The following is a 25188-nucleotide window of genomic DNA, read 5'->3' on the forward strand; positions in this document are numbered from 1 at the left end:
ATTTTAACTTTTCATAATAGATTTGTATATATTTTATTATAGTAAATGATAAAATAGCATCTATATATATTTTAGGCAATTGTGACATACCTAACTTTTTCTTAAAATTTTCCATATTTCTAGTCTGTACTGTTTATCTGTTTTTTCAAATTGTTGCAAATGGCCAAAAATTTTTCCAATATACTTATTAAAAAAAAATTGTGTCTAAGTGGACCCACATAGTTCAACTCATATTGTTCAAGAGCCAGTGTACTACTCTTGGGGGAGTTTATATTGTTAAAACCTTTCTGGAAGTTACTTGATAATTTCAACCAAAATTAATTTGCGCATATCCTTGCCTTAACAATTCAGTTTTTAGGGAATTTATCTTGGCATTTGCCAAGAAGTGCATAAACATATATGCATATGTTTTCATTTATTATGTCATTGTTTATAACACTGCAAAAATGGAAATGAGTTAAATGTTCACTGGTGAAGGCTGATTAAAGTAACAGAGTAATAGAATTCCTTTTTTACTTTGTATTTCACATTTTACAATGAGACTGTAATATAGTGATGGGAAGGGACAGTAGAACAATAACTGATTACATCAAAGATGATCTATAGTGGCCCTTCAGTTTTGTTAACTTTTTTTGTTCATTTCATTTTGCTGTGTGTTTGTGTGTTTCTTTTTAATTTTTCCAATGAATTCTCTGGCAAATTTGGAATGGCTTCAAGAGAGATATGAATTAGATGCTTTTCTAAACTGAAACCATGAACTTTTTTTTTTCCTTCTCTTATCCTTGTCTTTTTTTTCGTATGCTTTTGTGCATGTTTAATTGACTTCCCCTTTTATACTACAGGCATGAATATGGACTATATAAATCAGAAATTCACTTTTTCAAGGTAGTTGTATCTTTAAGCTATTGAAAGTAACTGTGTTCTGGAAAAGCATAACCAGGACTAGAAAATTTACATTTTCTTTAATATGTTGGAATGGTAGAATTCCAATAACTCTAACAAAAACATTTAAAATTGTTTAATAAAGAATACTTTTTAAAAAGAATTCTTCTCCTTGATACATGTGGGGAAAAGAGTTGCTTTTTTTTAAGCATGACATTTTGTTAAAAATGTGAATAAATGATAGAGGACTCTTCTGAGTTTTATTTTTTCATGTCTAATAAAGATACTTGTTAAATTATATTTCATTCATAATCAAGTTACAATTTTATGTCAGTCTTTGTGCTTTTTTGTCATTTGAAACAGATTCACTGATTTTTTTTTTAAACTGCATGTTCTAAGATTAATTTAACTCCGACATTGAAGAATATATTACTTTCAGATAATCCTTGAGTAGTTATTTGGGGAGAAATCCAGAATCCTCCAAATACCTGATATATTAGGAAGTCATTATTTATAATGAGGTGTAATAATAAGTAAAATTTATCTAGTGCTCACCTATGTACCTGACTCTCTCTGTTCCACATATTTTAACTCATTAATCCTAACAACAAGCCTTCGAGGTAGGAACTAATATTTTTCCCATTTTACAGATAAGGAAATTGAGACATAAGATTTATCCATGGCCATATGATTAGCAAAAATGATGAGTCAGGGCTTGAACCCAGACAACATAGCTTCAGAGTCTATCATCTTCAATAGGAATGGACACTCGTGCCAGTGCTTAGTAAAGACTCAGTATATATAAAAAAAAAAAAAGACTCAGTACATTTTTGTTAGACAAAAACTACAATAGTGTAGCATTTAAAAACAGTATCACTTAAGTAGCTTTTTGTTTATGGTACAGGAGAACAATATTCTAAAATTTTCAAAAGAAAGGAAAGGAAGAAGTAAGGATATTAGCATTATTTCAGATGATCATTTTCTTGATTCCCCATGAAGTTAAGATATTTTGGATGTTTTTAGATGGCTATAACCTTTATATGTATGACTCTTGGAAACAGAGATTGGATCCTCAAAGTTTTTCCATCCAATGTTTTATTCTGCTTGTTTTGTTTCTTTATTCAATCAAGAAACATTTAGTGTCACTAAAATTGTGCTATTAAATTTGATACCAAGTATAAACTAACTTGAACAATTCTTTAGTACTCTATAAGCACTACAAATATGGAAGGAGATGTTATATTTAAAGTATGTTTCATTCATTAGAAAAGGTATTTATAGGAACATCAAGGGAGGATAATTTGGTTTCCTTTGTTTCAGTGCAAAATATGCCTTTTGCTATTGAGACCTATAAACTATGCACTGTAACATGGAAAACAGTTATTTTTGTGTATGGATAAATAGCTAGAGCTCTTTATCTCTCTGTGTAGACAATGTTCAGTTCCTGTCATTGCAACTCCTTTCTCATAATTACCTTGCTTTCTCTCCTCTCTTTTTCATAGTTTATTCCTGTCATCACCTCTACTCTTCTTTGCATATAATCATATTATATTTTAGATATAGATAATAGATGCTAAGATATTTTTAGCTTACAGAAAGAAAGCCTGGATCATCTATCTTCTCTTAGCTTACTGTGGGAGAGGCAACTTCCAAATATGAATAGTTCTATGACTCATTTTACTGCCAATGTCATAGGAAGAAGAGAAAGGAGAGGCACATCTCTTGCAAGAGACTCACTAGATATTTCTGAACATGACCTTCAGCTTACCTCTTGGTGAGAGGGAGTTGGATGAGTAAGTGAGGTTTTTGAAGGCCTCCTTGCAGCTAAAAACAAGGCTATGAACATAACCCAGCAATTCTGACTTCAAGTTTTGTGATATTTCAGGAGTACTACCTTAAAATGATCCTTCTTTTTGTCTAAGGGGTAATTCTTGCCATACTGAGCATAATAGATAATAGGGGTCATTTGATTTCAAAAAGTTTGAACATAATAAAATGATTAGAATTTTACTTGTAGACATTTCTCTAGAGTTAATGGAAATTTTCACAACTCTGCTATTCACATTCACACATCCCTCACAAATCCCACAAATTCATCAAAATTACCTCTTAAATATTCTAAGTTTTCAAGATAATTTTTAGTGCCTTATCCAAATCTGTCTGGCTGGCTCTAGAGACAATTGTGTTCTTTTTTAAAACAACACTTACATTAACTTTCTTTCTTTTCCCATTCAACTTACAAAAGAATTAACTTCCGGAATTGTATTGAGTTGATAAAACTCTGAAGAAATGATATTATGTCAATTAGAGCTATTATGACTGGCAATAATTTTTTCCCCCTGCCTCAGTACCATTAGCATTTACAGGAAAAGAAAGGTTACCTAGGCCATTTCTGTTCATGTATTTTACTCTGATATGCTAAGATATACATTTTTTTCAACAAAACCAATGTCAAAGGTGGGCATGTAAAGCTCAAGCATCAAAAGTAAAAGTCTACTTTTTTGATAGCAAATAGAAGTAAATGCATCTTACGTAAAATATTAACCAAATTCAAATACTTAATGATTTTATGAAAGTTAGTCCTTGATCAGTATGAATGAGCATATCCGTACTTCTGCATCATTGCTGATATAAGTTACACCTATTTTTAGAAACAAGAACATCTTTAGGGAAGGCAGTACTTGAACAATCTTTACCCAGCACACATTTAATATAGAACTGCTTAGATGTGAGACAAATTTAAGCAGTATAGGGGTTGAAAATACTTTTTTTTTTTTTTTAAATACTTTTAAGACATTATGTCAGCCCTACTGTTTTAGGGCAGTTCAGTGATAAGGCCAAAGGTGGGAGGGGAGGCTTCAAGATACTGATAGATTCATTCACTCTTTCTTTAGCTCATATGTTTACTCATTGATTAAAAAATATTCATCAATCATTTACGGTGTGCAAGGCACTTGCCATCACTGAAGATACATTGATCAACGAAACAATACTTTCTCAATCTTCAAGAACTCTACATAGCTATGGGGGTGATGATATTAAACAAATAACTGAAACCTTTGATTGCAAATGTAACAACCACTGCAAAGCTAAGAGTGGTGTATTCTGGAAGTGTATCACTGGAGACCTTTACTCTTTAGCTTCCTACCCCATTCAAGTTCAAAATTTGTGAAGTATCTTGTATTTGGGCATGGGAAATTTTTCAGGGGCTTCAACTGGCTTGACAGAATTGAATAAAATTATAAAGTGTGTGAAATAGTTTTTCCAAAACATAAATGGAATGACATGCTTTACTTTGAGGCTGGTTGAAACTAGTGATTTTTTTTTTTTTTTTTAATTATTGAACTGCCTGGGATACTGTCTTCATGTGATTCTTAACAACTTAACTACTTTTCATTGTTGTTGTTTGGGGCTTAAAATACCAAAAGCTTTCCTTTTAAATATCCAGTTGACATCTCCCTGGGGAAGGAAGATACGTATCACTGAGGGTTACATGTAGTTTCACATCTAATAGAAATAATAATGCTAATGCTAATGATGGCAATAGAAAGGGGACACTAGTGCCTGTTATGTATCAGATACATTCTAAGAATTTCACATACATCAATTGTTTTAATTCTTTGATTATATCATTTTTAGACAGAGCCTAGATTTCCCAGATGAAATCAGGACACCTTAGATTTACCTTTAATTTGCATTGAGGCATAGCTTTTATTTCATCAGACATTTTATGTTTTCCCTCAATCTCTATTTGTTCTTGTTGCCTCTGGGAGCTGGACGTAGCTTCTAGCACTGTCAGCCCCACACTAGAATGGAATTTTTAATGCACTGTGTTTCTTTAAGTAACTGGCTGCCAGTTCAAAGGTTGTCATTTAAGCCGATGACCTAGATTCATGTTCTAGCTAAAAAATTAGACCAGGAAGATAGGAATCAGGCATTTTTACTTTTTGTGCCAGGACTCAGATCTTGCTGTGAAGTATGTGGAATTTTCCAAACACAGGAAAAGGATAGAAATTCTAGGTTAAAAAAAAAGGCATAAGAAATGTCTATCATATCTATTCATCATATGCCTTTCCTATTTCTATAAAGGATCAGCCAAAGATTTGATGATCTTACCTATACATACCATTTTTTCCCTGAAATGATATGCAGGGTACCACCTATAGGTATTGTTTAAATAATTGCTATTAAGCAGTGTTTCAGATTTGTCTTATTAACTATTTCCTGCCTAGGAAATTGACTTGAAATATCAATCTCTTGGTCAGAGAAAATAAGAATGGAAGATGAATAAGAAGAGCTTAGAAGCATTGATAAAGGACAAAAGCATGGGATATGTTTTCAGAAAAGTGTAAATACGCTGATCATGAACAAGGGTAGTATATTTTCACTTGGTGGAGGACATAGTGAATCTACTGAAATTTAGGGTCACTAGTTTGATGAATTTTCCTTGATGGGAACACGATTTTTTAAGAAAACTGATCACTGATGAAGTTTATTATCTTTGCTTCAAGGCATTTAAAAAAAAAAGTTTTCTGTATGGCAGCAGTCAACGCCATGAATCATATATAAGCTGGGCACTGGAAAAAGGAATAGTCATGATGCCAGGCAGGGTGTTAAGGAAGCAGTAACCATAATAGCTTTAGATATGAAAATTAAAATGTATAGGTAGGGTAATCAAGATCTTTGCAAAAAAAGCTTTCCTAAACACTCTAAGTATATTGTGTGTGCTCACGATTTCTTTGTGCTTTGGCACTGTCTTCCACTTTACTTTCACATACCACGGAAGCAGCCCCAAAAGATCCAGAAGTCATCTTTGGAGCTGCTACTGTCATTGCATATCTTCAGCCTACCCTTACTAAATACTCCGTTGATTCAGGCAAGAAGAAAACAACTGCTGACATTTTTTAGTTGACTTACCGATTGTGGCATTTGGCGCTTGACACAGGACTTAAACCAGAAAATGCGTAAGAATCTTCTCCCCTTGTACCCTTACCGTTTTTAGTGATTCTTTGGAAGTAGAAGATAATGTTGGCGTATGCTTGAGGGTGGTAATAAGAGTATGAAAAACAAGAGAAAGTATGTTTTATAAAGTATGGCTCCTAGATGGACTTTAAAAGTATGATTTTTCAGTACCCAAACATGTTTGACTTATTTGAAACATTAAAATACTTCCCTATCAGCCCAGACCCTGATAGTTCAGTCTTGTTTTCTAAAATTCACTTTTGTAGAATAGTAAGAATAGGGAACAGATATTTGAAACCTAAGAAGTCTAGTGTTTGAGTCTACACAATCAGCCACAAGAGTCTCCTGCCTACCAGAAAAATCACTAAAACTTGAAAACTTTGGTTTTTACACGTAATAGAAATGAACAGATATGTTACATACAATATATTTTAAAAATGTTTTAAAATAATATGAGGAAAATGATTAAAATTTTTTTCATTGAAATAATTAGCTAATAGTTTACAGGTATTAATTGTATAACAAATATATGATATTTTATATTTAATTGAGTTTAGAAATATTATTAAAGTTATTAATTTCCATGTGGTTTATGTTGATTAAAAATGTTAATGTAACTGTAGAGCACATAAACAGCCATAAATGATGAATGGAGAAGCCTTTTAACTTAATTGGAATCTATTAAAAATGAAATAAGCAGTCTCATTTGTAGAATAAGTAAAGTGCACTCACAAAGAACCATATAGCAGGGATAGTTTTGGTGCTTATGAAAACAAATAATTATTCTCACTTGTGTATGAAATTTTTTTAAATACTTTATTTATTTGAGATAAAGAGAGAGTGAGAGAGAGACAGAGACCAGGAGCCGGGGGCAGAGGGAGAGGGAGAAGCAGGGTACCCACTGAGCAAGGAGCCTGACACGGGGCTCAATCCTATGACCTCGGGGTCATGATCTGAGCTGAAGGTAGATGCTGAACTGACTGTGCCACCCAGGTGCCCCTCATTTCTGTATGAAATTTGATTTTCATTGTGAAATTTGAAAGTGAGAACTTGATGTATTTCATCAAACCTATTTTTTTGAGAATATGGACCTAAGTTTTATAATTCTATTTATTTTACCTTAAATTATGATAAGCAAATTTACGGACTTCAGTCTTATTAGAAGGGCATAAATTTAGGGACACTCTTTTAAATTTCTTATTTTTAATGATTAAGAGAATATTAATATTTTTTCCATTTATGCCATTGCTTAGTGTGATCATCTATGCTACATAGTCTTAGGTATTTTCCATGTAAGACATGTTTATGCTCATCCATTGAAATCCTTTTCAGGATAATCCAGCACCTGGCAGCTATAATGTTCAGAAATCATATGAGATGTCCCAAGTTCAACATAAATACATGGCACCTCGTAGTTTTGTGGCTAAACTGAAACATGCCTCCTTTCTTAGCACAACTCCTCGGTGCCTGGAGAAAATGACTGATGGGCCAGGTAAGTACAAACATTTTTTATTTTTTGAAAGCTATGGAAAGGTTTCCATTATAAAAATAGACAACTATAAACATACCTTTATATTTACCATCCCTCTTTTAAATGTACAGGATGAAAAAAAGTCTGCTTATTCAGTGAAAGATTTTAGATTTTTTTTTCAACTGTAAGATGTGTTTGGGGTTTTATGTCTCTTAACTTCACCAAAGACAACCTTACCAGTTTTAACTTAAAACTAATACATTCATGTTCCATTAGAGAAAAACCCAAAATTCTTAGTAATGCTACATTGTTAGAGGAGAAAGGCACTTTATTGTGTTTTGTAAGATCAGTCTTGTACAAGATACACATCATGTTAGTCTTACGGACTTATTTTAGTTTTTCTCAAGTATCAAGAAAACATCCATATAAAAGATAAACATTTATTTTGGGGGGGGGTAAAAATTCCAAAAGCAATTTTGAGTTTTAAAATTGGAATTAGTTTGGGGACCCTTGGGTGGCTCAGCAGTTCATAGACTGCTCCAGGGCATGATCCTGGAGTCCCGGGATCGAGTCCCATGTCAGGCTTCCTGCATGGAGCCTGCTTATCCCTCTGCCTGTGTCTCTGCCTCTCTCTGTGTCTCTTGTAAATAAATGAATAAAATCTTAAAAAAAAATTGGAATTAGTTTAGCTACTAGTAATAGTGTTCTTAGACTTAAAATGAATGCAATAACTTCCTTGGTAATGAGGATAAATCAGGTAAGTGTGTTATTTCACACAGGAAAACCAGATAGGAAATAGGAACAATAGTTTTCAACAATAATTTTGAAATGTATTGCCACTAAACAACCAAACTGTTGTAAAGACTCTTTATGAGAATATGAAGAGAAAAAATGAAACAGAATGGAGAAACTCATCGATGGGTTTTTGATGAAAAACCAAATTAAGAGAATACAACTTATCAGCAAATGAGAATACTCAGAGAGCCTGTGATCCACGGAAGCTTGCTTTGTTTTTCATTGTCTTTTAAAAATCAAGTATATTGCCAACTTAAAGGTCTGTTTTAAGTCAAAATTTAATTTTTCTTATTTTCTTTTTTTTTCTCTTGAGTTACTGTACCATTGCTGATTTTGTCAAGTTTTAGCTTTGTTATGAAGTATAATTTAAACACCTTTAGTGTGTCCCTGACCACACTCAGTATGTAGTCACCCAGAATGGTGCAAGGAAATTAGTTCTTTGAAGTTCTGGTACTATCACGGTAACTATCACTAAGCACAAGCAAATAATAAATAAATGTCCATTTCAGGGTTTCTTGAAGTAAATTATGTTGAACTTAATATTCTCTGAAGATTATTTTTTGTCTTTCCCTTTACTGTTCTCTCCGTAAAAATTATTGTAGATGAAATGTATAGGAATTTCAGTTAGGTGCCAGGATTGGCACTGTGACTTTTCATCATTTCAGTATTTAGCCTAGGGCAAGTAAACACACTAATTGTTTTATTAGTTTCTATTTTATAAAATTCAGAAAATATTTGCCACCTACTTGGCTCTCATGAGAATACTAAAGATTAATAAGACTGTGTTTCTTTTTTTTCTTTCTTCTTTTTATTTATTTATTTTAAAAATTAATTAATTTTTTATTGCTGTTGAATTTGCCAACATACAGAATAACACCCAGTGCTCATCCTGTCAAGTGCCCCCCTCAGTGCCCGTCACCCATTCCCTCCCACCCCCCGCCCTCCTACCCTTCCACCACTCCTAGTTGATTTCCCAGAGTTAGGAGTCTCTCATGTTCTGTCTCCCTTTCTGATATTTCCTACCCATTTCTTCTCCCTTCCCTTCTATTCCCCTTCACTATTATTTATATTCCCCAAATGAATGAGAACATATAATGTTTGTCCTTCTCCGACTGACTTACTTCACTCAGCATAATACCCTCCAGTTCCATCCACGTTGAAGCAAATGGTGGGTATTTGTCCGTTTCTAATGGCTGAGGAATATTCCATTGTATACATAAACCACATCTTCTTTATCCATTCATCTTTCCACAGACACCGAGGCTCCTTCCACAGTTTGGCTATTGTGGCCATTGCTGCTATAAACATCGGGGTGCAGGTGTCCCGGCATTTCATTGCATCTGTATCTTTGGGTAAATCTCCAGCAGTGCAATTGCTGGGTTGTAGGGCAGGTCTATTTTTAACTCTTTGAGGAACCTCCACACAGTTTTCCAGAGTGGCTGCACCAGTTCACATTCCCACCAACAGTGTAAGAGGGTTCCCTTTTCTCCGCATCCTCTCCAACATTTGTGGTTTCCTACCTTGTTAATTTTCCCCATTCTCACTGGTGTGAGGTGGTATCTCATTGTGGTTTTGATCTGTATTTCCCTGATGGCAAATGATGCAGAGCATTTCCTCATGTGCATGTTGGCCATGTGTATATCTTCCTCTGTGAGATTTCTCTTCATGTCTTTTGCCCATTTCATGATTGGATTGTTTGTTTCTTTGCTGTTGAGTTTAATAAGTTCTTTATAGATCTTGGAAACTAGCCCTTTATCTGATACGTCATTTGCAAATATCTTCTCCCATTCTGTAGGTTGTCTTTTAGTTTTGTTGACTGTATCCTTTGCTGTGCAAAAGCTTCTTATCTTGATGAAGTCCCAATAGTTCATTTTTGCTTTTGTTTCTTTTGCCATCGTGGATGTATCTTGCAAGAAGTTACTGTGGCCGAGTTCAAAAAGGGTGTTGCCTGTGTTCTCCTCTAGGATTTTGATGGAATCTTGTCTCACATTTTGATCTTTCATCCATTTTGAGTTTATCTTTGTGTGTGATGCAAGAGAGTGGTCTAGTTTCATTCTTCTGCATGTGGATGTCCAATTTTCCCAGCACCATTTATTGAAGAGACTGTCTTTCTTCCAATGGATAGTCTTTCCTCCTTTGTCGAATATTAGTTGAACATAAAGTTGAGGGTCCATTTCTGGATTCTCTATTCTGCTCCATTGATCTATGTGTCTGTTTTTGTGCCAGTACCACACTGTCTTGATGACCACAGCTTTGTAGTACAACCTGAAATCTGGCATTGTGATGCCCCCAGCTATGGTGTTCTTTTTTAAAATTCCACTGGCTATTCGGGGTCTTTTCTGATTCCACACAAATCTTAAAATAATTTGTTCTAACTCTCTGAAGAAAGTCCGTGGTATTTTGATAGGGATTGCATTAAATGTGTAAGTTGCCCTGGGTAACATTGACATTTTCACAATATTAATTCTGCCAGTCCATGAGCATGGAATATTTTTCCATCTCTTTGAGTCTTCCTCAATTTCTTTCAGAAGTGTTCTATGGTTTTTAGGGTATAGATCCTTTACCTCTTTGGTTAGGTTTATTCCTAGGTATCTTATGCTTTTGGGTGCAATTGTAAATGGGTTGACTCCTTAATTTCTCTTTCTTCAGTCTCATTGTTAGTGTATAGAAATGCCAATGACTTCTGGGCATTGATTTTGTATCCTGCCACACTGCCGAATTGCTGTATGAGTTCTAGCAATCTTGGGGTGGAGTCTTTTGGGTTTTCTACGTAGAGTATCATGTCATCTGCGAAGAGGGAGAGTTTGACTACTTCTTTGCCAATTTGAATGTCTTTTATGTCTCTTTGTTGTCTGATTGCTGAGGCTAGGACTTCCAGTACTATGTTGAATAGCAGTGGTGAGAGTGGACATCCCTGTCTTGTTCCTGATCTTAGGGGAAAGGCTACCAATGCTTCCCCGTTGAGAATGATATTTGCTGTGGGCTTTTCGTAGATGGCTTTTAAGATGCTGAGGAATGTTCCCTCTATCCCTACACTCTGAAGAGTTTTGATCAGGAATGGATGCTGTATTTTGTCAAATGCTTTCTCTGCATCTAATGAGAGGATATATGGTTCTTGGTTCTTGCTGATATGATGAATCACATTGATTGTTTTACGAGTGTTGAACCAGACTGTGTCCCGGGAATAAATCCAACTTGGTCTTGGTGAATAATTTTCTTAATGTACTGTTGGATCCTATTGGCTAGTATCTTGTTGAGAATTTTTGCATCCATGTTTATCAAGGATATTGGTCTGTAATTCTCCTTTTTGGTGGGGTCTTTGTCTGGTTTTGGAATTAAGGTGATGCTGGCCTCATAGAACGAATTTGGAAGTACTCCATCTCTTTCTATCTTTCCAAATAGCTTTAGGAGAATAGGTATGGTTTCTTCTTTAAACGTTTGATAGAATTCCCCTGGGAAGCCATCTGTCCCTGGACTTTTGTGTCTTGGGAGGTTTTTGATGATTGCTTCAATTTCCTCCCTGGTTATTGGCCTATTCAGGTTTTCTATTTCTTCCTGTTCCAGTTTTGGTAGTTTGTGGCTTTCCAGAAATTCATCCATTTCTCCTAGATTGCCTAATTTATTGGCGTATAGCTGTTCATAATATGTTTTTAAAATCGTTTGTATTTCCTTGGTGTTGGTAGTGATCTCTCCTTTCTCATTCATGATTTTATTAATTTGAGTCTTCTCTCTCTTCTTTTTAATAAGGCTGGCTAATGGTTTATCTATCTTATTAATTCTTTCAAAGAACCAACTCCTGGTTCTGTTGATCTGTTCCACAGTTCTTCTGGTCTCGATTTTGTTGAGTTCTGCTCGAATCTTTAATAATTATCTTCTTCTGCTGGATGTAGGATCTATTTGCTGTTTTTTCTCTAGCTCCTTTAGGTGTAAGGTTAGCTTTTGTATTTTAGTTCTTTCCAATTTTTGAATGGATGCTTGTATTGTGATGTATTTCCCCCTCAGGACTGCTCTTGCTGCATCCCAAAGATTTTGAATGGTTGCATCTTCATTCTCATTAGTTTCCATGAATCTTTTTAATTCTTCCTTAATTTCTTGGTTGACCCTTTCATCTTTTAGCAGGATGGGCCTTAACTTCCACGTGTTTGAGGTCCTTCCAAACTTCTTGTTGTTATTTAGTTCTAATTTCAAGGCATTATGGTCTGAGAATATGCAGGGGACGATCCCAATCTTTTGGTATCGGTTCAGACCCGATTTGTGACCCAATATGTGGTCTATTCTGGAGAAAGTTCCATGTGCACTTGAGAAGAATGTGTATTCAGTTGTGTTTGGATGTAAAGTTCTGTAGATATCTGTGAAATCCATCTGGTCCAGTGTATCATTTAAAGCTCTTTTTTCTTTGGAGATGTTGTGTTTAGAAGACATATCGAGTATAGAAAGCGCTAAATTGAAGTCACCAAGTATAAGTGTATTATTATCTAAGTATGTCTTCACTTTGGTTATTAATTGATTGATATATTTGGCAGCTCCCATTTTCGGGGCATATATATTGAGATTGTTAAGTCCTCTTGTTGGATAAATCCTTTAAGTATGATATTTTGTCCCTCTTCATCTCTCACTACGGTCTTCGGGGTGAATTTTAGTTTATCTGATATAAGGATGGGTACCCCTGCTTTCTTTTGAGGACCATTTGAATGGTAAATGGTTCTCCAACCTTTTATTTTCAGGCTGTAGGTGTCCTTCTGTCTAAAATGAGTCTCTTGTAGGCAGCAAATAGATGGGTCCTGCTTTTTTATCCAGTCTGACACCCTGCGCCTTTTGATGGGGTTATTAAACCCATTTACGTTCAGAGTTACTATTGAAAGATATGAGTTTAGTGTCATCAAGACTGTGTTTCAAAGTCATTTTCAGAAGCTCTGAAGCTCCTTAGATGTATAAAATCTTATTATAATATGAAACATATTTCTTCTTGTTGTCAAGCCAACACTAGCTTCTGAAAGAATTTATGTTAGGGGAATATCTTCATTATGAAGACTGTTAATATTTGGAAGTCAAAGACATAGTGACTGTCCAAGTCACTACACAATTGTAGAGTAGCCAGACAGCTTCTAAGTGAAAAGAGTTTATCACACTGGTTAAAGTAATAATCCATCAAGGTTGGTATCCCGAATCTAAAGGGTAACCTATAATTCAAAGAAATGATAGCAGAAATCCCTCATGTCTCTATAATAAATATATTAGGAAAAAAATGGATTTCTGAAGGTACTACCTGATACTGTGATGTGTAAATTTCATTTCCTCTGACATGTGCAGATATTGTAATAATTCGAATTGTTCATTCTTTTAGATTTTAATCTGCTAAGGTATATCATCCAAAACATGTCTTGAATATAGAGTCAATAAGGTGACTGAGGCCAATTCAATTAATATCCATCTTTCATTTTGGTAATTGAAAATTAACTTTCATTTGTCCTAATTCTTACACTGATCCAATCAAGGAAAAGATATTCAGGTGTGATATAATCAACTCTCTAAATAGATTCCTCATTTTTTATTGATTTTTACTTAGGCTAGGTTTTTTTTATTGATGAATATGACAAAGAATTCTTGATTATTTTTAATATAGACATAGTAATATGATTTTTCTGCTCTAAAATGAGAATGACTCATTTCTTTTTATAATTCTTAATTACATCTAACATTTGCTGAAAATACCATCTAACTTACTGTGTAAAGTCTTGTGATTTTTTAAAAAAATTATTGTCATATAATCAAAAGATACAGTGATAATAGTTATGTTGGTTATATTTCAATTTTTATACTATGTATAATACCATATCATATCTTAGAATTAAATTAAGAGAAAAGTGTTTTTTCAAGAAGCAACAAGTATTGGTGAGCGTGTAGACAAAGGGAATCTCTCTACTGTTGGTGGGAATGCAAACTGGTACAGCCACTCTGGAAAACAATAGGTGATTCCTCAAAAAGTATAAAAATAGAACTATGCTCTACCCTAGCAATTGCACTACTAGGTATTTACCGAAAGAATACAAACACTAATTCAAAGGGGTACATGCACCCTGATATTTATAGCAGCATTATTTGGCAATAGCCAAATTGTGGAAAGAGCCCAAATATCTATTGACTGATAAATGGACAAAGAATGAAATATCACTCAGCTGTAAAAAAGAAATGAAATCTTGCTGTTTGCAATGATGTGGATGGAACTAGAGATGATAATGATAAATGAAATGAGTTAGAGAAAGATAAATACCATATGATTTCACTCATTTGTGGAATTTAAGAAACAAAACAATCATAGGAGAAAAAAGAAAGATTCAACCTAAGAAACAGACCCATAATTATAGAGAACAAATTTATGGTTACCAGAGAGGAGGTGGGTGGGGAATGAGTTAAGTAGATGATAGGGAATAAGGATGGCACTTGTTGTGATGAGCAGTGGATGTTGTATGGAAGTGTTGAGGCACTAAGTTGTATACCTGAAACTAATATTATACTGTATGTTAACTAACTTGTTAACAAGTTATGTTAATATAAATAAAAACTCAAAAAAAGAAGTATTTTAATCCTATTGTCATTTAAGCATTGGTAATTTTATTTTATTTTTATACTAATGCAAAGGACCTTTTGGGGTTATGTTTAATTCTTTACAAGTCAGATAAAATTATTTTCTGTTGTTATGTGTTTATATACATATACACATAAGTGAAACTATAAAATTGAATCAATTTATAGAGTATGATAGGCAAATTCATTTCTTGAGTCATGACATTACTAACAATTCAGTGATTTCCCTTACAGAACTTAAAGAACATGTATATTGTTATCTTTCTACCTATAAATAGAATAATTGGCAAATTAAAATTGATTAGCAGATATTTTACATTTGTAGTTAAAGTGTTAAGAACTGAGGTTGATAAATGATATATTATGAATTGTGAGTTTGGTTGATAAATGAATAATAGTCTTATGGGATTTATTAATTTATAGGGCATTCATTCAATCACTCAACATTTAATGGTGATTTATTTATTTAAAATTGTTTAGAACTTTTAATAGCATGAAAGTGGTTGTGTTTTACTCATAAATGAAGTCTTGTCTTTGCATATATTTAAGAGAGATAAAATGTATTTCATTATCTAAATTAAAGAGGGAAATAGTATATTTGCATTAAGTATAATTTAGACCATTAAATGTTGTGTAACCAATGAAGACACTTTAGAAAAATTTAATGAAGAGATTATTAAATGAGGTGCATCACATTATAAAGCAATCTACTCTTATTGCACCAAATTTTAATTCATAGATATGTAAATGAGTTTGTGATTGATCCAGGTCAGGTAAAGTAAAATTTTTGTTAAGTGGAAAAATGCTTAAACATTACTTTATTATTCATAATGACCTGGTTTTGGACATTTAGAGAAGGGAAATACTCAGCAAATTTATAAAGAAAATGAATGAAAATATCAAGTGTGGAAAACTGGAGACTCTCATACAGTGTGGTGGAAATATAAGTTGGTATCAGTGATTCTCAAGCAGGCTGACATAATGTTTCAAATATATATGCCATTTAACCACCAAATCCTACTTCTGGGATTATCCTACAGAAATAATTAATGATATACCCCAAATTTAAGCTTTAAGGAAATTAATCAAAGAACACTAGTAATGAAAAGTTTACAATGTCTTAAATGAAAGGAAAATGGGGTTTAGTTAATTCTCATACATCAAGTGGATAGAGTTCTTTGAAAAAATATTAAGTGGTATATATATTTAAAACTGGCAAGAAGATTCATTTGATTTGATTAGTCATTTAACAAACATGCACTGAGGGTCTTTTTATGTATTCACCACTATTCCAGGGCCTTGAACTAAATATAAGCATTGTTGTTTCATAGAGCTTAATATGAGGTCTAATGGGCATTTAATGGATCAGATATTTAATTGAATAGAAAAAATAGATCAATAGATTGATAGATGAAAGTGAACAAGGAAAAAAAGCAAAGAAAGAAAAAAAAAGAATAAATGCCAGGTAGTTATAAATGCTATGAAGAGGAATAAGAGAGAGAAGGACGATTGGGAGTTCCGAGTGGGTTGAACATAGTTTCAAAGAATGTTATCAGAGAAGGCCTCATTGAAAAAATAATATGTAAGTAACCTACTTCGACTTGTTAAAGATTTTGTTTTACTTTCAGTTGTTTTAATTGGCTCCACTAGATGAATGTACATTGGTTTATAATAAGTAAAAATTAATTTAAGATTTTTAAATGAAGAAAAACAATTGAAGCTTAAAGCACAATTTTTATTAAAATCAAGTATTTAAATGAATGTAAGATTCCACAACATATGTGGTGTATAAGACAATATTTGAAGACTGAATGCAACAGGTACCGAGATTTACTTTATTTAGAAAATATAGATAATTTCTCATGAAAATAGCATTGTGATTTCTGCATCACATTCCCACAGCAATTTATTTCAGGAAACAAATGTAATCTATCTTAGAGTTTAATTGAACATATACCATGTAGGTAGTTTTGTTTACTTTTTCAATAAACATAAGTAATACCCTTGATATAAAAATCAGTGTAGTGTGAAAACTAATTATTTATTTTCTCAGTGGCTTGTAAAATTATGGCTTCAGAAATGCTATAGAGTTCATCAAAATGCAGTCTATCCCTCTTGCTAAGGACTGTTAACTTATTGCAATAAATACATAATTTTTGTTGTTTTTCTATAGCTAATGGAAGTGCTTTTGGGATGATAAAATGTAAGGTAATTCTGAGTATAGGCAAAAATAGATCAGATCAATTTTGAGGATTTGTTGATTCTGTATTTATTAAAAATGATGGATGAGTGTCTCAGTTGGTTAGGTCTCCAACTCTTTATTTTGTCTGAGGTCATGATCTCAGGGTCATGAGATTAGGGTCCATGCTGGGTGTGGAGGCTACTTGAGCTTCTCTCTCTCTGTCTCCCTCTGCTCCTCCCCTTATTTCTCTCTGTCTAAAAACCAATGATGGAAATGTTATTTTTGAAAATGAACTAATTTTATTGCATTCACCTCAAATTTTGTTTCACTTGGCACTTAATCTGTATTTCAAGTAAATTCTCCTTACTTATGCATAATTTGAGAATGATCATATTTATCTTAAAGATTTTATTTATTTATTTATTTATTTATTTATTTATTTGAAAGAGAGAGAGTGCACACAGGATTGGAGGGAGGGGCATTGAGAGAGAGGGAGAGAGAGAGAGGCAGACTCCCTGGTGAGCAGGGATCCTGATGGGGAACTGGATCCCAGGACCCTGAGATCTTGACCTGAGGCAAAGGCAGATGCTTAACCAACTGAGCTACCCAGGCATCCCTCATATTTATCAATAAGCATATATTACAGGCAAAATTATCCTATGCATAGTATATTGAGTTTGGGGTTATTTACTTTTTGGATACTAAGGAATTTTGAAAAGTATGGAAAAGGCTTTATTTGAAGAGAGAATAAGTATGCAGGGAGTAGGGGTAGGACAGGACTGGTACACAATATTTTACAACATAAATGATAAAAGTATCAAATTCTGATGTAGAGTTATAGCCTTAAAGTAGAAAATGGTGTGAAACTGTAAAGAATAATTGACAATATGTGTATTTTATATAAACAATATATAGAGGTGAGTTTATCTCAAACATTTTATGGGTATAGCTTTATATATTAGAGTGAATTATAAATTGATAAAACAAAGAGGCCACATATTTAAAAAATAATTATATTAGCTTGGAACTAAGAGGGATAGACACAGTATATAAAATAAAAAGAGGCCTTTGGACACTGAAATTTCTGTAGGTAGGAAGTTGGCTGAAAAACCACCTAGTTGCAAACATGTCTACTTTTGTGGAAAAAGAAGGATGACTTAAAAGAACAGAACCAGAAACCCACAGAATAGAGTCATGAATCAAATTGAACAACTCTTAGGAATTAGAACTGGGCCCTAATATAGTAACTGACAGCATGTACTCTGCTGGATTTGAAATGCCATGAGCCTATGACTGCTATGTCCCTCCTGTTTTTCTCCCTTTGAATGTTGATAGCCTTTATCTTATTCTGTTCTATCATTAGTATAAGGATATCTGTGCGGAAGTAAGTTAAGGCCTTTAGATGGAGAGGAATGATATTCAAAGAGTTGTACAGAGGAACTAATACAGAGAAGTCTCATCCACATCTGAAGCAGAATTTATTGAGATTCTGAACTTCAAGTTATGCCACAATAGGATGAAATTTGGGAGTTTTCAAAGTATTTTACGTATGGGATGTGAAATGTAGCCAGAGAATGGACTGTGGAAGATTGTGTTTCCAAAGTTTTTGCCACAATATATTTCATCCTACATGTTCTTCACATAGTGCAGAGTTGACAGTGCTCTCATTGAGTATCGGAGTTTATTTCCAGATCCCTGGTGGACCTTTGATATTGCTCCTATAGAGTGTAGCAAAGGGTTGCTATGTGACTGCTGAGGCTAAATCATAAAAACTTCATGCACTTCTGGATGGTCCCCTCAGAATAACTACTCTTGAAACTAGCCATCCTGCCAGTATAAAACCAAGCAGCCAGGGAAAGGTTCATGAAAAGGAAATGAGGCCCCCAGGCCTAGCTTACAGCCAACAGTCAGCATGGACTAGCCAGCGTTATGAGTGTAAGTGGAAGCAGAACCTCCAGTCCCCAGTCAGGCTGCCCCAGCTGACACGCTGTGCTGCTGAGATGAACTTTTTCCTCTACGTCATGACTAACGATAATTTTGAAATTTTTTATTCATGAGAGACAGAGAGAGGCAGAGACATAGGCAGAGGGAGAAGCAGGTTCCCTGCGGGGAGCCCAATGCAGGAGTTGATCCTGGGACCCCATGATCATACCCTCAGCCAAAGGCAGACACTCAGCCCTGAGCCCCCCAAAGTTCAGATTTTTAAGCAAAATAAATGATTATGTTGTTTTAAGCCACTAGTTTTGAGGGGTAGATTTTTATCCAGCAATAGATAATCAGAACAAGTTCTAAGCAGAGAAGGGAGACAAAAGAAGGCAGATAAAGTTAGTACTAAGTAAAAGTCTCAAAGGTGATGTAGTCCAAAGAATAGGAAGTTGAAATTCTATGTAATTACTAAAGTGAAGATGTATTCATGCCTACAATTGAAGTTGAATTAAGAGTGAGGTTAACTCCAGGATTAGAAAGGGTATTAACAATAATATTAAACTATCTTAGAAATATTTGATAGGGTAACTAATAAGATGATCCATGTTCTGAAATCCTCTAAGAAGGTGGGAGAGAACATTAGAGTTGGGTATATAATAGCCACACAGAGGAAAATAGCTCAATTTAGATTATTAATGATGAAAATAGATGTGTTGTATTTGAGTGAAAGTTTCAGGTTTTCAAAGCATTTCACATATATTACTGGATTATTACAACTAGCTTAGGGTTAATGATCACTGTCCTTATTTATATGGGAGAAAACTGAAAGGTAATTAAAAGAAAAGAAAATTTGCTTATACTAACACAAAAAATAGTATAAACAAGAATAAGATCAAGATGGTTCACTTTTTTGTTAATTCTTTATAAAAAATACATTTTGAGCACATACTATTTTTCAGACTGTGCTATAAAAAATGGAGTAATACTCAATCCTTGTCCTCAAATCTCGAATATCTAGCAAGGGAGAAAAATATCCACAGATAATTATAATAAAATTCCACTATTAGTGGTCCCTATATTACAGTTGTTTCCAAAATCATATATAAATTTATTGGCAAATGGATGAGCAGGTCTTTAAAAAAATTTTACTGAAATATATTTGACATATGTTAGTTTAAGGTTACAACATAAGGTTGATTTGATACTTTTATATATGCTTTATAATAGCTATTGTAGCATTAGGTCCCACCTTTATCAGGTCATATAATCACTTCTTTTTTTGTGATGGGAATTAGTTAAGATCTAGTCACTAAGCAAGCTTGATGCTTATAATACAATATTGTTGCCTATAATAATTATGCTGTGCATTATATCTCCAGGACTTATTCATCTACTGGTTGTAAGTTTGGACTCATAAACAACACCACTCCTGTCCCCCAGTCTCCAGCCCCTGGCAATCATCATTTTATTCTCAGTTTTTATAAGTTCAGCTTTTTTTTTTTTTTAAGATTCCACATACAAGTGATATCATAAGGTATTTATCTTTCTCTTTTTCACTTACCTCAGTATAATGTCTTTATGGTCCAATCCTGCAAATGTCAGGATTTCCTTCTTTCTCATGGCTAAAAAATATTCCATGTCTATATCTACCACATCTTCTTTATGCATTCATCTGTTGATGGGCACTTAGGTTTCCATATCTTTGTTCTTTTGAATAATGCTACAATAAACATGGGAATGCAGATATCTCCTTGATAGAGGAACAGTTGTTAATATAAATTTTTTAAACTCAGAAAGTAAGGTTACAAAGCATAGTTTATAGTATATTGGTAAGCTAAGAAGGTATACATTTATCTATCCATTCACTGGTTGAAGGACATTTAGGTTGTTTCCAAATTTTGACTATTATAAATAATGCTGCTATGAACATCCATGTGCAAGTCTTTCTGTAGATATATTTTAATCTCTCTTGGGCAATTACACAGGATTAGAATTGCTAGTTAGGCTAGTAGTTTTATCTTTAATTTTTTGAGGAACTTTTAAATTGTTTTTCAAAGTGGTTTTACCTTTTTTTTTTTTTTTTTTTTTTAACTTCCAAGTTTCCTTTATTTGTTTTGAAAACAACCTCCATTCTTTACTTCTCAATTTAGTCTTGGCTTAGTGACAAAAAAGGCTTTTCTCTCTGGCCTCTTTTGTAAGAAAGGGAACAACATAAACACTCCCCATGAGATCTCTCTCCCCAGATTCCACTGAAGGGCAGATGGGGCCAGGACTGAAACTGGAACAGCACGGAGAACATGTAGGATCTGTCTCTGATCCCCACTTGGCTTACAATCCCTTCCTCCATCCTTCCTGAGACATCTGCTCCTGTCTGGAGGGCTCTGGCTTCAACTTCCGGTTCAGAGCATCTATAGTAGCTACAATATTAACTACAACAATTATGACAAATCATGTGAATTTATAATTACATATAAATTTGTAGTAGTTCAAAGCACAATATCTTTTAAAATCTTTATATTTCATCTGTCAAAAGAATATTAAAAATAACATTTTGTTTATTAAATTTTATGGTAAAACTTGAAAGAGAAAATAACTGTTTTATAAATATATACATTTATACAATTGACCCTTGCACAATGCAGGGATTAGGGGCACCCACCCTATTTGCGGTTAAAAGTACATAAATTTGATTCCCTCCCCACCAACTGAACTACTGATAGTTTACTGTTGACAGAAAGCCATACTGATAAGACTGTTAACACATATTTTGTATATTGTATGTATCATATACTACATTCTTACAATAAAGTAAGCTAGAGAAAGATGTTATTAAATAGAGAAAATACCTTTATAGTCCTGTATTGCAAGATTTCCACGTATAAGTGAACCCACACAATTCAAACATGCATTGTTCAAGGGTCAACTATATAATTCTTGGTAGATATAATTCATTAGGAAGACTTTTTTGTTTTTTGTTTTTTGTTTTGGTACTGACCTTCAAATCTGAATCAAGCTTATCAAATTAAGTTTTAGCAGGATTCCTGGCTGGCTCAGTGAGTAGAGTATGTGATTCTTGATCTTGGAGTCGTAAGTTCAAGTCCCACATTGGGAGTGGAGCCTACAAAACATACACACACATAAACACACACACACACACACACACACACACATTAAGTCTTAGCTAAAACATTGGAAAGTTTTGGGAAGTATAAGAAAAATTCAAATAGACTTGACTTTTAATAGAGGAAGTTGGTTCAACAGGAGGCTACTTATTGCTGGAGTTATGCAAGCATAAGCTGGATGATTTCTCTACTCAGAATGCTTTGGGATAGATTTCTGTGGAGAATGGGAAGCTGGGCTTGAAAACCTTAAAGCCTTCTACTCATTCTCACCCTGGTAGTCTAATAATTCTCTAGGTAATAAGGAGGCAGCCAATATAGAAATGCAATAATGTAAATTGTAATATGACTATAATGAGATAATTTATTCTATTTATGAAGGGAATTTTGATTTATAGAGAATAATATAAGGACAAATGATACTGTATCTGCTCATTATTCCAAATTTCAGGAATGTTTTCCTGAAGAAATCATCACTAACTTTTTTGTTTTTTTGTTTTTTTAGATTCTCCATGTAAATGATAACACACAGTATTTGTTTTTCTCTGTCTGACTTGTTTCACTTAGCATAATGCCTTCAATGTTGTTGCAGATGATAGGATTTTCTGTTTTTTTAAAATAGCTGAATAATATTCCATTGCACTTTTACCTTCTTTATCTATTCATCCATTCATGGCTACCTACTTAGGTTGTATCTAGGTATGCTTTTCTGTATATTTATCCTGAGAGATTTATATAGTGCTTCTTGAGTTTGTGCCTTGATGTCTTTTTTTTTTCGTTTAGTTTAGAAAGTTCTTTCATTAAATATTCAAATATTACATTTTTAAAAACTCTTCTTTCTTTCTTTCCTTCTCTTTTATCTCATTCCTCCTCCTCTTCTTGGTCCTTCTTTTCAGCTCCAACTAAACATACCTTTTTTTGTTTTCTTTTATAATCTCTTCTTCATTTCCCATCCTTCCCGCCCCCCCCCCCATGAATCATGTAGGTATTTTATTTAATCTTCTCTTCCAGTTCATTGATTCTTTCTTCTGTGTATAATCTGCTTTTGTAAACAATCTCATAAATTCTTTTTTTTAAAGATTTTATTTATTTATGATAGACATAGAGACAGAGAGAGAGAGAGAGAGAGAGAGAGAGAGGCAGAGACACAGGCAGAGGGAGAAGCAGGCTCCATGCTAGGAGCCCGACGTGGGACTTGATCCCAGGTCTCCAGGATCGCTCCCTGGGCCAAAGGCAGGCGCTAAACCGCTGAGCCACCCAGGGATCCCCCAACAATCTCATAAATTCTTAATTTTAGTTATTATATTTTTACTTACACAGTTTGCAGTATGGCTCTGAATGATCAGTATTTTGAGGCAGTCTATTGGGATTCTATGGGCTGCTCATAACGCTTTTCATGCACAAAGCATTTAAAAATTGTTTTTCAGATTGGTACATAAAGGAAGTAGAACAAACATATTCTTTGCTCCCAGGAATTTAAAAGCAAAAATGGAAAATACTTAGGCAGAAGGAAATATAAAAAATGTATCAAAAATTTACATATTATTTTTAAAAATAAGCCAATAAATATATTAAATGAGTTAATATATGAGAGTGAAAGTCCAGGATTCATAAATGTTTGAGTTATATTATTTTCTTCAAATAAGGAAGGTTATAAAAGCTAAATACAGTATTATCTATATTATAGAAAGACATCGGAAACAAACGGTTGGCTAATGATAGACTATTTGACATAATATACAAGTCCATGGAATATTATTTGATGATGAAAAATCATAGCATATTCTACTACAGTGAATGTTTCTTTAGTGTGATTTAGCTCATATCATATGTTATTTAAGAATAGGGCAAGAAATCAGTAAAAGTCATAAATTGTCTTGATTCATATGCAGTTATATCTTAAGGCAACAAGTATATCAAAATTTCTTATGATTAGAGAGAAAGACTTAACAATATATGAAGAATTTAAGGAAAATAAGCCAAAATTTACACAGTTGTGCCTTCTTAGTGCTCACTGTCACTGATGTTACACTTTTCACCATGTTAAGATTTTGAGAAAGCTAAAAGAACAGGTAAAGAGGTTACAAAGACATTTTTCTTTGTATTAAAAAACCAAACCACATATCCCTTCACAAAACAAATCTCCTCCCTGCCCCGGAAAACAAAATGAAACTTCAAAACAAAAATTCCTGATTCATGAATTCTTTACCTCAGGTCAGATTTTTATTCTTATTTTTGTTGTTGTTGTTGTTGTTGTTATTTCAGATTTGTTATTGATGGAACTTGTTTTTATCAAGAGTGAATGCCCTCAAGAACCTAATACTTGAGAAAGAAAGAAGCATGATCTCTAGAGTTAGTTAAAGGCTATGAAGGATAGGATGACACTGTCCTCTTTTTAATGGTTTGGAACACTATCGGTTAGTACACAGGTCTCTAAGTGCTTTGTATATGGTAAAATACACATAACAAAATTGATCATCTTAACCATTTTTAAAATTTTATTTATTTTTCAAATTTTATTCATTTTAGAGGGAGTGAGAGAGAACATGTCAGCAGGGGGAGGATTGGGAGGGGGAGAGAGAAAGAGAGAGAGAGAGAGAGAGAGAGAGAGAGAGAGAGAGAAAGTAGACTCTGTATGTGTACTTGTGCTACAGTATGGAGCCTGACTCAGGGCTTGATCTCAGGACCCTGAGATCATGACCTGAACTCAAAACAAGAGTTAGATGCTTAACCAACTAAACTTACCCAGGTGCCTCATTAACCATTTTTTAAAAAATTTATTTATTTGAGAGAGAGAAAGAGAGCATGAGTGGGAAAGGGAGAGGGAGAGGGAATTTCAAGCCGACTCTACATGGGGCATGGAGCTGGATGTGGGGTTTCATCCCACAACCCTGAAATCATGACCTGAGGTGAAACCAAAAGTCTGAGCCTTAACTGACTGTGCCACCCAGGCACCCTGATCATCTTAACCATTTTTAAATGTGCAGTTTAGTGGTATTAAGTACATTCATGTGTTCTGCAACCATTACCACCATCCATACTCAGAACTCTTTTTATCTTGTAAACTGAAACTCTTTACTCATTAAACAGTAACTCCTGGGTAGCCTGGGTGGCTCAGCGGTTTAGCACTGCCTTCGGTCCAGGGTGTGATCCAAGTCCCGCATCAGGCTCCCTGCATGGAGACTGCTTCTCCCTCTGCCTGTGTCTCTGCTTCTCTCTCTCTCTCTCTCTCTCTCTCTCTCTCTCTGTCTTAAATAAATAAATAA

The 25188-nt window shown here is 34.0% G+C and overlaps 1 protein-coding gene across 35 annotated transcripts in view; it reads left to right on the forward strand.

The window, feature by feature from the left end:
• Positions 1 to 25188, forward strand: part of STPG2 (sperm tail PG-rich repeat containing 2) — a 531806-nt gene that overhangs the window by 215799 nt on the left and 290819 nt on the right. For 34 of the 35 annotated variants that reach the window (XR_005382818.1, XR_005382817.1, XR_005382825.1 and 31 more), the window contains one exon: positions 7177 to 7336. Coding sequence is in view for 19 of the 35 variants with exons in the window: in XM_038582080.1 (XP_038438008.1) it covers positions 7177 to 7336 (160 nt within the window). In the remaining 16 variants the exon portion in view is untranslated. Of the gene's footprint in view, positions 1 to 7176; positions 7337 to 24187; positions 24265 to 25188 lie in introns of those variants that run through there. The other variant, XM_038582094.1, reaches the window with a different exon arrangement.

The sequence above is a fragment of the Canis lupus genome, chromosome 32 (assembly GCF_011100685.1).
Source record: "Canis lupus familiaris isolate Mischka breed German Shepherd chromosome 32, alternate assembly UU_Cfam_GSD_1.0, whole genome shotgun sequence".
Classification (NCBI taxonomy): Eukaryota; Metazoa; Chordata; class Mammalia; order Carnivora; family Canidae; genus Canis; species Canis lupus.